Raw genomic sequence first — 13,085 nt, 5'->3', positions numbered from 1 at the left:
AGCACTTTTAGAGGGAGTGAAACCACAGCAACACAGAACAGGTTGGTTCTTGTTGGCCCTGCAGGTTTTACGTCAGAAGAGCAAAATTTGCCATGATTAGCCTGTTTGCTCTTTGGAGTGGAACCAATCAGAGCTCCGACATGGGATTTTTTTTTTTTTAATGTCTTCAGCAGTAGTGTGTCCTAAAAAAAAATCACAATGTGTGCCCAATGTTTATTACACTATATGGAAGATGAAATGTATGAGTGGAGCACACCAAAGTGGTCAGGGGAAGTAGCAATTATCAAAATAACAGATGGAGGTCTACACTGAATAGTTTGTCTGAGGTTCCAACTTCCTGTGAATCCTGTGAGTTAAATTTGAACAGTAAAATGCATAGTTTTATTTTGTTTGTTTTCATAAGTATAAAACAACAACTGTTGACAGGCTGGAAGCTGAACATTGTGGCAAAAGACTGCTCATCTCAAATTTAAAAATAAAACATTTTATCAGTTTGTAAAATGAAAAATTGCTGGCATCTGTGAAGTTAGAGGCCATTTTAGTTGCATAGCTGCCAAGTGATCTATATTCCCTCACCCCCACACCAATATTCCAGTGTGTGTGTGTGTCTTTGGCCAACTCTATGCAAAACATCCTTTACCTACCAAGTGTGAAAAGCTAATTACACAAGGAGTAAATTGTGCAGGCGAAGCCATGCATCTTAATTAAGTTTGGATTTCATTAGACAACATGCAAGATAGACTAAGATAAAAACACAGGGCACAGTTTTTGCACTGTGACGCAGTGTGTACGGGAGCATGTCAGTGTATTGTTTGGTTTAATGTGCGAGTATAATGGATGTGGACGTGTGAAGGGAAATACAATTTTTGTGAGAGCAGAATTACATACACTGCCTGCCAAAAGTATTCACAACTTTTCCACACTTAGTCAATTTACAACCACAAATGTCAATCAGCTTGATCTGCAACGATTCCAAATAAGGGACGTTTAATAAGTGAGCAAGAAAAAATAAAAATAAAACAAAAGAAAAGTGCATGCAGTAAGTGAGTGTGTTGCACATGATCTACAAAAATTGCCAGTGTAGTTAATTACACGTGCAAAAGTGATGGTGCTGGAGAGTGGAGTGATCGTAAAAGAAAGGTGAAGAAGAAAGTCGTTATACCGGATGCATATAATAATAATAATGAATTTAATTTAAATAAGTTATATAACAAGGTACAACACAACAATAAGAACATTTGAATATAAAGGTATATGTTTTTGACTTGTTTTGCAAATAAAAACAAAAAGTGTGGCATACATTAGCATTCCGCATGTTATTCTCTAATACCTCCAAGATAAACTAAGTGCAATCAATTGCTTCAGAAATCACCCAATCAGTGACCTTTGGAGTCACTAATTTAGTCATTGTAAAAAAAAAAAAAAAAGAAGAGACAGCTGTTCTCCAAAGCTTTTAGAGGTTGTAAGAGAACATCAGCAAACAAACAGAATCATGAAAACCCAGGGAAACACACAGAAATAAGAAGAGACACATTTGTGGACAAATTTGAAGCAGGGTTAGGTTAAATGGCAACATTCCAAACTTTGAGCATTTTGGCACCACTGTTCAATTCATCTGAAAATGGAGAAGTGGCATTACCAAGAGGCTCGTGGTAACTCTTGAAAAGCTGCAGAAATTCACAGCTCGGTATAGCAAGAATCTGTTTACTGCATGACTATAGTAAGAGATAAGCCAGTGAAGACAGAAAGCTCTATAAACATCCTGTATGGAGTTTGCTAAAAGCGATATAAGGGACATCAAAGAAAGTGCTTTGGTGGGATTAAGCTGAAACTGAACTTACTGGCTTCCTTGTAAAATGCTGTGTAATAAAAAATAAATACAATAAAATTGTACTCTGAACATTACTCTTAGCACAACATTCCAAAGGAGGGACATGTTGGTAGTAACGTCATGCTGTGGTAATGTTTCTCTTTAACAGCAACAGGGAAGCTGTTAAAGAGAAACCTGGAGGAAAATCAGGTTTACTTCCAGGTTTTTCTGTTAGATAGATCAAGATCTGTCTGCCATGTTAGATAATAAAGACATGCACACAAAAAAATTGCTGCCACAATAATAATGAAAACTTTTTTCAGTATTGCATCAGAGTACTTAAATACAAAAGCATACCAAGATTCGCTAATGTTTTTTTGTTTTTTTTTTGCAAAACATTTTTAAAAACTTGTTTTTCTTTCACTTCACAACTTGTTTTGTATTGCATACAATCCCACTGAATACATTGAAGCCTGTTGGCTATATTGGGATAAAATTATAAAACAAACTCCATAGAGGCAACACAGAGATACTTTTTCATGCATTTGGGTTGCTTAGCACATATGCACATTTTCATCATCAATCCGAGTGCTTGGTTAGCCAAGCATTCGGATTAGCATAGTTTGACAGTGATTGTATAATGTCCAACCTAATACGTATGAGGGTATTGATTTTCAGCAAGCTAGTGCATTAAGGTGCAAAGCAGCTCTGTGTCTCGTAGGCGAACTGTTAACAGCTTCTGGAAGCAAATTGAATGGCCCGGCTTGTTGCTGTTCTCTGGAGCTTTCTGACATTCGGCAGAAAAATGAGCTGTAATAATGTATCTCGAGCTTTTTGTTTAATAAAGTACATACAAAAAAAAATCTCATCTACAATTATGCATCTTCTTCACATTATCGCAGCAGCAGGTGTTCCGTCTTATTTCTTTTTTAATTTGAAGGGAGAGCAGAGAACGCGAGTGAAAACACAAAACTTGGCACACCATTAGCTGGTTGCCAGCTTCTCTTCACAGCTTCTGCCAGCTGAGAGCAATGTAGATTTTCCGAATAATTTGTTCTTGGTTGAAGAAATATTGCACCTGAACTTTACAGGGTGTAGGCAATCGTCTGAATAAAACCTTGTTTAGCAGTGAAGCCACACATGAATGTTAATTTTTGCCTTTTTTTAATTTATTTTTTTTATTGCCCTCCAGGTTTATTGAAACGAAGTGCATATTTTCTCATGTTTACATCCTTTTATTATGAATTCAGTTCTAACCTGATTTCTGGTCTCTTTCTCTGCAGGTTTTATCCATACTTGTGGAGGCACACTAAAGGGGTGGAACGGGACTATAGAAAGCCCCGGATTTCCTTATGGATATCCAAACGGAGCGAACTGTACCTGGGTGATCGTCGCCGAGAAGGGGAACAGGATTCATATAGTTTTTCAATCTTTCGCCGTGGAGGAGGAATATGACTTTTTATCTTTGTATGATGGCCATCCGCAGCCGGCTAACTTCAGAACGAGGTAAGAAGGCGGCCCTGAAGTCAAACACCTAGAAGGCTGCATTTAAAGGCTGGGAGGCAGGAATGGTAGAGATGTGAGGAAGAAAAGTCTTCAGTGATCACTTCTGACGGAAAGGTCAACCTTAATGTACACATGACAGAGACTGTTTATTCTTGTCAGGGAGGTGTCAGGCAAGTCAGGCGTGCTCAGTGAGACGAGCATTGTGCGTCAGCCCTTCTCCGACACAGTCTGGTGTAGATGGAGCTGCCTCCTTAAAAAAAAAAAAATGTGAAGACCTTCATTGGAATCTTGCTTGCGAGATGAACAGTTTATCTTTAATTATATATTATTCAGCCAGGTGTACCGAAACAGTCCTTAAAATGTAGCGTATTGACTTGAGTTTTTGGATATTGCTTTGATGGTCTTAGGTAGTGTGTGTGGCAAATGGAACTTGAAAAATAGCGTGAATAAAAGCCAGAGGCGTCTCTTTCATGAAGCCCACTTTTAAAAGTCACGTCTTTTGATTCCAAAGCAAAGAGTCCTATCAACCAGGACACTTACACCCCCAACCTCTGCATTATTTTTGAATGAGCATGCTGGTTTAGTTTCAGTGATTGATGGGTCAAACTCTGTCGCTACCGTCCTTTGTTCTAATACTTCACAGGAGGAGACAAAGGTGGAGAGAAAATGTGAACATCAAACACTAAAAAAACCTGCTATTTCTTTGCTTTGGTTACTGGATAGGCAAACAACTGTTTACTCAGTGTGCTTTCTGGATTCATACAAAAGCCTGACATTTAAGTGAAGTGGGGTTTTCTGGGTCATTGCATTGTCAAGGTGCCTTTTTATTATTTGTCTTAAAGATACTGTGTGTGTTTCTGTGAGGAAACAGCAAAGCAAAACTTAAATTGGATGATAGAGGAAAAAAAAGACCTTGATGTGCAGATTGAAATCTGGATTTTTTTAAAAATTGTTTTTATGTCGACGTTTAATTGTTAAAACAGTAAAAACGTATACATATATTTTTGATCCAACTAATTAATGAGCTAAGATTTTGTGGTCACAGTACCCTGTTCTGGTATGTTGGAGTCCAGTCAAGCAGTCAGTGGGCTTTGGGTGGGTTTACCAGATGAAGCCAACAACAACAACAACAACAACAACAACAACAACAACAACAACAACTTGTGGACAAACAAACTTCAAGGCGAAAGATCTTGATGATATGAGATTCATATCTGTTCAATGTTTTGATGTGAGTTGGCATAGGAAATTTTACCTAACATTTAAAAATTGCAGTTCTTCACATCTAATAACTGTTTACTTGTCCAAAAAAGTAAAAAAAAATAAAATAAAAATAAGTACTTAATGCAAATATTTATCTCCTTTTAACTTTTCACATTTTGCCTCATGGTTGCCAATGTCTCAGTGTGTTTCACTTGGATCAGTTACATTAAAATAATCAAATCTGATAGAGAAATGTAGAAGAATAGATTTTAAACCTGCCAGTAGTCAAAGAGTTCATACAGTGAATTAAAACTGAACTAAAATTTTAAAAACTAAAATTCCAAACGTGCTTCATAATTTTTATTCTGTCTCTTATCTCGTTCTTAACGCTACTGCAGTGGAGGTGGGCTGAGGTCACATGTTACTACAAAGAAGGACATATAGTAACGAGAGGCAATAAGCTGGAACAACCAAAGAGTTGAGTCATTGTTGATACTTTACTTTAGGGAATGAATCACATCATGGTTTTGAAGAGATTGTGCTACTGTGTTGCATAATATTTTCTGAAGGCTTACAAAAGGCGTTGTGAACAGTTAGATTTAGCTCAATAAATCTGACATCTAACGTCTGTAGTCTGAAATATACAAGATGATTTCTATAATACACAGCTCTTTGTGCTGAACTCAACCACTACGTAGGAATGTTGTAATATTCTCTAGTAGGTGTGGGCGAGCAAGACGTAGCAGATGTCACACTGCCAAACTAACAACTAGTCAAACTATGGTCCATAAAAGTCTGGGGTTCTCAAACTCAAAAATCTCCTGGTGGCTATAGCGAGAGCTTTTCATTTTCTTCTGTCAAATGTACAGAAACAAATTAGTTTACACAAACTCTGAACTAAGATTTGTGTTTTTGCAAAGGAAAACAGCATAGCCTACTTTTAACTACTTATAAGTTTTTCATTTTTAAAATGTACATTAAGACAATTCCTGGCAATTTAGCAAAACTGGCACTACAGTAAAAATACAATCTGAATAAATTATATGTATCTATATTTTTTTTCGTTTTTTCTGTTGTAATCAAACACTACAATGTACCTTAAAGATTCCTCTTTTTAATTATATTCAATCTGGATTTAATTTAGTGTTAATTAAAACCTTACTTACATTACACCAGCAAGAAGTGTATATGAAGATTGTTTTTGATACAAAGCTTAATTTAACGCTTTGATTAAAGTTGTGTAGTACGCCATCTGTGTCAGTGAATGGCAGCACTGCGCTACTGGCGCACAGTCTGCCCAAAATGACAAGAAGAAGAAGAAGAAAACTGGAGATTCCCTAAATGCATCCCAGCATCATTTGTCAATATTACGTTTTTTTTTTTTTTTTTACAAGAGATTCACAGAGACGGTAGGAGACCCATTCTTTGCTAACGACAATAATTTAGTTTATTTACTTCTTGTTGTGCTTTAATGTTTATTTGTTGAAATTAGGCTTCAGAATTAATCCCTTTTCCAGCCCCTCTTGCTGTGTTAATCTTTGTGAGATCTGTTTTCCATTCTTCCTCCCTTCCTTCCTTTTTTATTTATTTATTTTTTAAATCTTTTTTGTATTGGGTTTTTATTAGGATACCAGCTTACTGGTGCTAAGTTATTATTTTAATTGAATATCCCGCCCTGCTTCTCGTTATTTTGCACATAGTTTTCGCCTTGTGTCGCTCCTTGCACACCTGGTCCTAATTAGCTAATTATTCTGTCTCATTCAGTTTCCCCCAAGTCCAAGCACATCCTGATATTACTCTCTTCAATTATTTTGTTTTGTCATGTTTTTTTATTACTCGGTAATATTTTCTGGTACCAAAAACGTGCTCTTGCAATTGAAGCTTATTTTTTTTAAAAGGAAAAGAAAACAACAAAAAGCAATTTCCTTCAGTACCGACTTTTAAAAAATGGAACCATGTAAAATTTACAACATAATTTCAAGGGATAAAAAAGCTATTTCACACAAGAGGGACAGATGGTTGTCATATACGTTGAGAAGCAGAAACTAGTTTTGTGCCAAATAAAAATATTCTTTAGACTTTCAAATTAAGCTGAGGTTATATGAAATGGACTGTAGAACTAAATTTATTTCCCAAGGCGATTGTGTACATTTATTTTAAAAATGCCTCTTTTGATAGACAAAATATAAATGAAGGCTCTATCTACATATACAATGCACTTATTTTTAAAAAAAGATATTGATTTGCTGAAACTATGGTTTTGTGATCAAAACTGAGCATTTAGGCTGCCGTGTTGCATTTTCTGTATTGGATTGCATGTAAATGTGGGACTGTTTATTTCCTGCCTGAAAGGGATAATTTCATGATTGCTGTTACAACCCCTACTGTTAGCAATTAATTATCCCCCTAACAAAAACTAGAAAAAAAAAGTTCCAATGATGGAAACGTATTTTGGGAGCTTTTCCATCAAGCTGGTTCGGTAAAAACTAATCACTACTTTTTTATGTCTTCCACTGGTGGAAGCACTGAGTGAATCTTGTTCTATAGGCACAAAACTGTTGCTAGATCAGGAGGTATACTCATAAAGCACCAGCAAACAGATGTTGAAACCGCAGACTTATGTTTTGCTTTTTAATATTCCTGTTGGCAAAAGCAAAAAATCTGAAATGTTCCAAGTTTCTTATTTTTATGTAATCGCCAATCAGGGGTGGTAAATGTCAGCCGCTGCCATTTTGAGCCAATGTGGCAACTACTGTGGCCACTGCTTGAGTCCAACAGCTGAGAGAGAAACCTGAGCATTGTGCACTGCTATAGCAATAGTTACTAAGAAGTAGCGTGGCAACTGATAGTAGTTAACTAATCTGTTTAGCCAACTGTCTAACAATCGTTTTAATTATTCTCTATTTTCTATGAACACAAGAAAATATTTGTCATATGATTAAGATTGCTTTGTAATACAAATGAAATATGTGAATTTTCATGAGGTTATGTTCATATCCTTGAACGCTGCTTTGAATGTTATTTTAATCTTCCAATAACATGCATCCTACTGTTCTTTTTTTAAATTGAAAAAATGTGTATAGCTGTCTGGCAGAAAGCATTTAATTCTTGATTTCATCCTGTTAAATCTGGGTTTATTTATTTTCTTTGGTAACCCAGACAACACAAATGTGTTTGGATCAAATGGTAGCTTGAGAATGACATACCAGCCTCCATAGAGGGTGGTAGAAAATTAAATTTTCGTCCCTGTTGTCATTGTTGTGAATTTGGATCTCAAAACGCTGTTTATGACTCCATTCATAAACAGTCACGTCTTTAAATATTGCCAGGTGGCATCAGTAAATCCCACCTGAAGCTCTGAAAATATCACTCCTGTGTGCTGCACAGTTTCTGAATATTAATCGGTGATCACAAATGACTGTTGGGAATTTTCTGAGCAGACTGGGTATTTCAAGATTTTCATTATGAAGAATACAAGGGAAATTACTACACTTAGCCAGAGTACAGCCAAAGAGGCAAAGGACATAATTGTCTACTTTTGCCAATATTGTTTAGCATCTTAAATTGTTTGTTTTTTTTCCTTACTTTGCCATGTATGTTGATATGCAGTTTCCACATTGTTTTGGATAAAAAGAATAATGAATTGGACATAAAGACAGACAGCTCTTCCGCTTGCCCTTTCAGGTTAGCATAAATAGAAACCTTGGTCAGACATTAAAGAGCCCTTTTAATTTATTTATTGCATTAATTAATCAATTAAGGTTGAAATTCAGAAGGGAACATGACAAAAGCAGCTATCGTGCTTTCTTTTTCCAATGAATTGGACATCACCATGATCTACCTGATTGGCGTGTTTCTCTATTGATTTGTGTGTTCTCTTTGCTCTGAGTCATTTCCACCATCCCCCTGACTATGTGATGCATTTACATTTAGCTAAATCCCTCATGCCTGAGAACGTCTAGTTGAATTGCTTATTATTCTGTCGAAATTATATGCTGAGGAAAGTGGAGTGGAAATAGTTTGGGTAATGATGTCTTTCATTTCACTGTTTCCAAGCTCTGACTGTGTTCTCATTATAATAACCCTTGCACTGCTGTTTTTCAGGCGACAAACTTGTATTGAATCATATGTTTAAACAAACATTTCAGTTTTACACTGCAATTTAACTGCCCATTCATATTATCATGCAAAAGTTTCTTAATTGGAGATTATTTTATCATTGTGCTTACATGCATTTATTAAAGCTGCAGTATGGCTTTTTGCAAAAACTGGATTTTATATATTAACTGTCACCATGTTGTGAAAACATGAGTGAGATAATTTGAGAAAAGATTGAGCTCCTCTTCCTCCTCCCAATGGTATAATTGCTGTCTGCATAAATGCACCACTCTGTGAAAAATAACCAATCAGAGTCAGCAGGAGGGTCAATCAATCTCATGTACGTGCTGCTCAATACACTATTGGCGGAGAAACAATTTACTTACTATGGTACACATGAGTTGGATTGACAGCACTAAAGCCCTCCTCCTGGCTTTGATTGGTTGTTTCTAATGGAGCATTGTATTTGTGCAAATGACAGAAGGTTTATAGTGAGAAGTAAGAGGAGCTCAATTCTTTTTTTTTTTTTCTTACTGATTTTCTCTCTCACTTTATACTGTCATGATATAGTGGAAGTTTTAACACATATGTAAAACACATCTTTTCTATACAAGTTGCCTACTGCAGCTTTAACCAGACTTGACTTGCATACAATCAACTTAACTCTATGTTAACAGAAATAAGCTTTTGCTAACAATTTTTAACGTTTTAACTCCACTACTTGTAAGTTTTTCCTGCTCATTTTAGAGCTTGTCTCTGAAATGGACTGTGGGTCCATTCCTCGGCTTATACAGGAACTATTGCTTTATTAGGCTAGTTTTAAAGAGCAGCTGCTGTTTTTGTCATCAGCATTTTTTAATTATGTAGTTAATGACAAAAATTATCAATATTTTCCACTGACTTATTTGGACAATATTAAAATTTGACAACATAAAGATTCTTTTTCTCTATTTTTTACGCTTGGTGTTCCCAAACTGATCCATGTTCTACAGCACACCAACATTGAGTTGTAGACGCCCTTGAGAGTCTAAAAAGGTAAAATTTCAAATTGGGTGAAAATGCCACTTAAGTAAATATGCCACAGGAAATGGGTTGTTGACCGGAATGGTCGACTGATTTTTTTTTTTTTTCTTTTTTCCAATCAGTAAATCAAAACACTACCATGCTGCACTGATAATGACACTCCTCAGTGCTGAGGGTGTTACTGAGTGAAAAATACCCAAAGTGAATAATTTAGTATCAGTAAGGTATTTAAAAAGGCATTTAGAGAAAGCACTGATGTAAAAAGCATTTTGAAATGAGGGAGAGAAAGTGAGAACATTATGATTTAATGCAATAAAAATGTTATGATTCAGGAAAAATGCAACGTATGAGGTTTATAAACTTCTAATTGCTGTTGGGTTTTCTACAATGTGTTCTTTTATCCTTAGCTTGAGGCTATTGTGTGGGTCATTATTCACCTTAGTAACAGATAAGCTTTGTATTCTCATTTCATGTTTCAAACAACAAACCAAAGGCAAGCACTATAATTTAGCTGGTTACTAAATTACCGTTGGCAATACCGACCATAACACTTTTTCTGTCGCATAGGTGACAGCATGTTGTTGCCGACACTCAATAATTAAAAAAACACGTCTAAAAGAAGCATGAACAAAATGAATCCCAAAAAGAACATTTGAGATAACAAATGACTCCATGAAATGGGAAACAAAGTGATTCAGAGCTACAGAGCTAATGCAACATGGAACGAGAGACAGATGGAGAAAGACAGACACAGAGTTAGACAAATTGAGCTACATCATTTCCGTCTCCCTCTTCTGTTCCTCTATGGCACACTCCTTCCCTGACACACTAATCAGGTGGCGGGAATGTGTGACAGCTGCCTTTAGGGCTGATGTAGTGTGTTCAGGTGGAAGCAAAGGCTGCATCTGTCCAGCCAATTATTGGCCCTCTGTTCCCAGGCACATACACTCATTCTTTTGCCACCGTTTTTGCTGTGATTCATAAGCAGGGGACGATGTAGCTGCTCAGGCAGCTGGTGTCTCTAGACCCGCATTGACATTTCTGGTTGGTTTGGAAACCAATACAGATGTGTGACACCTGCTCTCTCTCTCTCTCTCTCTTGCTATTTTCTCTTTCTCTCTCTGAGTTACACTTGTAGTGCTGGTAATTTCTATTCATGAAGATGAAAAGTTTTTCTTTTTTAGCCAGATTTTGTTGTGACTTTTTTTCTTTTAAATTTATTGAAAAAAAAAAATTGACATTGGATCTTGAAACTTGTTCTGGCACTTCAAAGTTTTTTTTTTTTTGGGTTTTTTTGAAGGTTTTTTTTGCTTGTGTGGTTCTGACCTTGTGTGACTCCTGTTGAAGCTGCTTTTATGACATGTCAAAGTAAAAAAAAGGTTACTATTCTCTGACAAACACCTAATGACAGCTGCCTATTTTATATTTTAAACAAATTCTAGAGTGTTAACAGACATAGTATTATAATATAAATAAAACCACAGGAAGATACAGTAGGATACTTTTCTCAGATTTAGACTAGATCATTATGTGAAGGACTGAGGTAATTTTTTTCATATGTTGAAAATATTGCCTCACTGCCAACAAAGCTCTTAAATTTAAAAGGTTCCCGTAGAAGTTACCTTCTTGTCACTTCATATCATATTCAAATAAATGAGAATAATTTCAAAATTAGCTGTAAATCTTTGCCAGCTGAAAATGTTAAATTACGACTGCCGTAAGAAGTTAAAATATTTCAGTTTTGTGGCCGATTTCAATTTCTTGGACCTGTCGACACCAATTTCATCCCATTGGACTTTTACTTTTAGGACTACTTTTATCAACCTCCAAAATAATTTTTCTATCTTCTGCTCAAATTGAAATTGATAAAGGCTACAAAGCTGTCTCTCTCTGGATCACTGAAAATACACAATTACAGTACAATCATCTGGGGATTGGAAAAGGTGTCAGTCAAAACCCAACAGACAACAGAAACAGCATCAAGTTTAAAAGACAAATTTTGACTCCTGAGCAATTCATTTTTTGCAAGGCTCAAACTAAAAGTGTAACATGAAGCTAAATATTTAATTGATCTCCAAGATGAATTCAAAATAAAGAAACGCTATCAAAGAGAAAACAGTTCAGATTTACTGATGTGCGACAATTTAACTCATTATGTAAATAGAATAAGCCTTTTTGTTCTGAAAAGTTTATAATTAATGAATTGGTAATTGTTATGCTAATTAACAATTAGCACAATTAGTGTGGCAAACAGCAGTCTCCACAGTGTGTACAACTGTGAGATTTTCCAAAAGCTTCCAACGTTTTCCAATTAAACGTGTTTCATGACTCACAGAGGCTGAAGTCTGAAGTAATAAAACCGAGCAACTGAGAAGCTGCTGAGCCCTCCAGTGAAAACAATGTTTCCTTTTCAACAGGTTCCTAAGCCTTTGTGTCTTTTCTGATTTCATCTTTAAATGTCTTTATTCTTAAAATAGAGTTATCTTCTCTGTTATAACTTTTGCACCGAAGAGTGTTACTGTTACTGCAAAACAAGACTTGACTTTTGAGTTTCTGATGGTCACTGATTATGTTGCATGAGTTTGAAATAAACTCATGCAACACAATCAGTTTTCAGCATATCCTTATATTTTATATCATTTCAGACAAACCTAGTCATAAAACCTACTGCTCACATTTTGATATACTTCCTCAGCTGCTTTAAAATGCTGCTTCATTTAAATGATAGAAATAAGTATTTTTATTTTGACCTCCTCAATTTAGCATAATTTTGTTGATTCTCAAACTCTAGAGTAATTTTTGTGCACACTTCTTTTGAATATTTAAATCATGAGCAAATCATGGTTCAAAAAGACAAGGAATCCATTGGTGTTTAATTGTTTGACATTTTCCATCTATTCACCTGATGATCTTGTTGCCAGAGCAACAGGCTGTAGTTGGCATGAGATCCTTTTGAGGTTTTTTTTGTTGTTTTGTTTTGTTATGTCAGACCCATGCTTAGATGAAGGGGTGGGGCTTGATTTAAAACGTATCTAACCCCATTTATCCCTCTCATAATTGAAATCTTGCATTAAAAAAATCCATCTGGCAAATTAAAATTCTCTAATTGTGTGTTTTTAAGGTGGACATCTGTCCATATCTATACAAATCAACAAGCATACATGCATCTTTTGCAAGATGGAATCTTAATTATTTTATCTTCAGGACCAGTTTTGTTTTTTGCCATTCCTTTTTGTCCTCATCTATTAATCACTTCACCACATTTTTATGTATTTTTAAATTAATTTTACAGTTGTCTGAATTTTGGATCCTGAAGAGCTGTGATCTTGTTCATCAGACCAAATGTTTATTGTATGTTGCTGCAGCTCAGCATCTGTTCTCTCTTGTCCTTCCTCTTCTGTATCACATGTTGCCATAGCAGCAAATCTTTTTTCCTGTTTTGCAC

At 35.7% G+C, this 13,085-nt stretch overlaps 1 protein-coding gene across 1 annotated transcript in view; it reads left to right on the top strand.

Moving 5' to 3' along the window:
* The window catches only part of LOC103150239 (CUB and sushi domain-containing protein 3-like), a 291,625-nt gene that overhangs the window by 25,649 nt on the left and 252,891 nt on the right, over positions 1 to 13,085 (top strand). The window contains exon 2 of the mRNA XM_016670613.1: positions 3,094 to 3,316. Within this exon, the coding sequence (XP_016526099.1) occupies positions 3,094 to 3,316 (223 nt within the window). The remainder of the gene's footprint in view (positions 1 to 3,093; positions 3,317 to 13,085) is intronic.

Source organism: Poecilia formosa, unplaced genomic scaffold (assembly GCF_000485575.1).
Source record: "Poecilia formosa unplaced genomic scaffold, Poecilia_formosa-5.1.2 Scaffold0, whole genome shotgun sequence".
NCBI classification, from domain to species: domain Eukaryota; kingdom Metazoa; phylum Chordata; class Actinopteri; order Cyprinodontiformes; family Poeciliidae; genus Poecilia; species Poecilia formosa.
The sequence above is the reverse complement of the archived record's forward strand: the minus strand, read 5'-3'. Positions and strand labels throughout refer to the sequence as shown.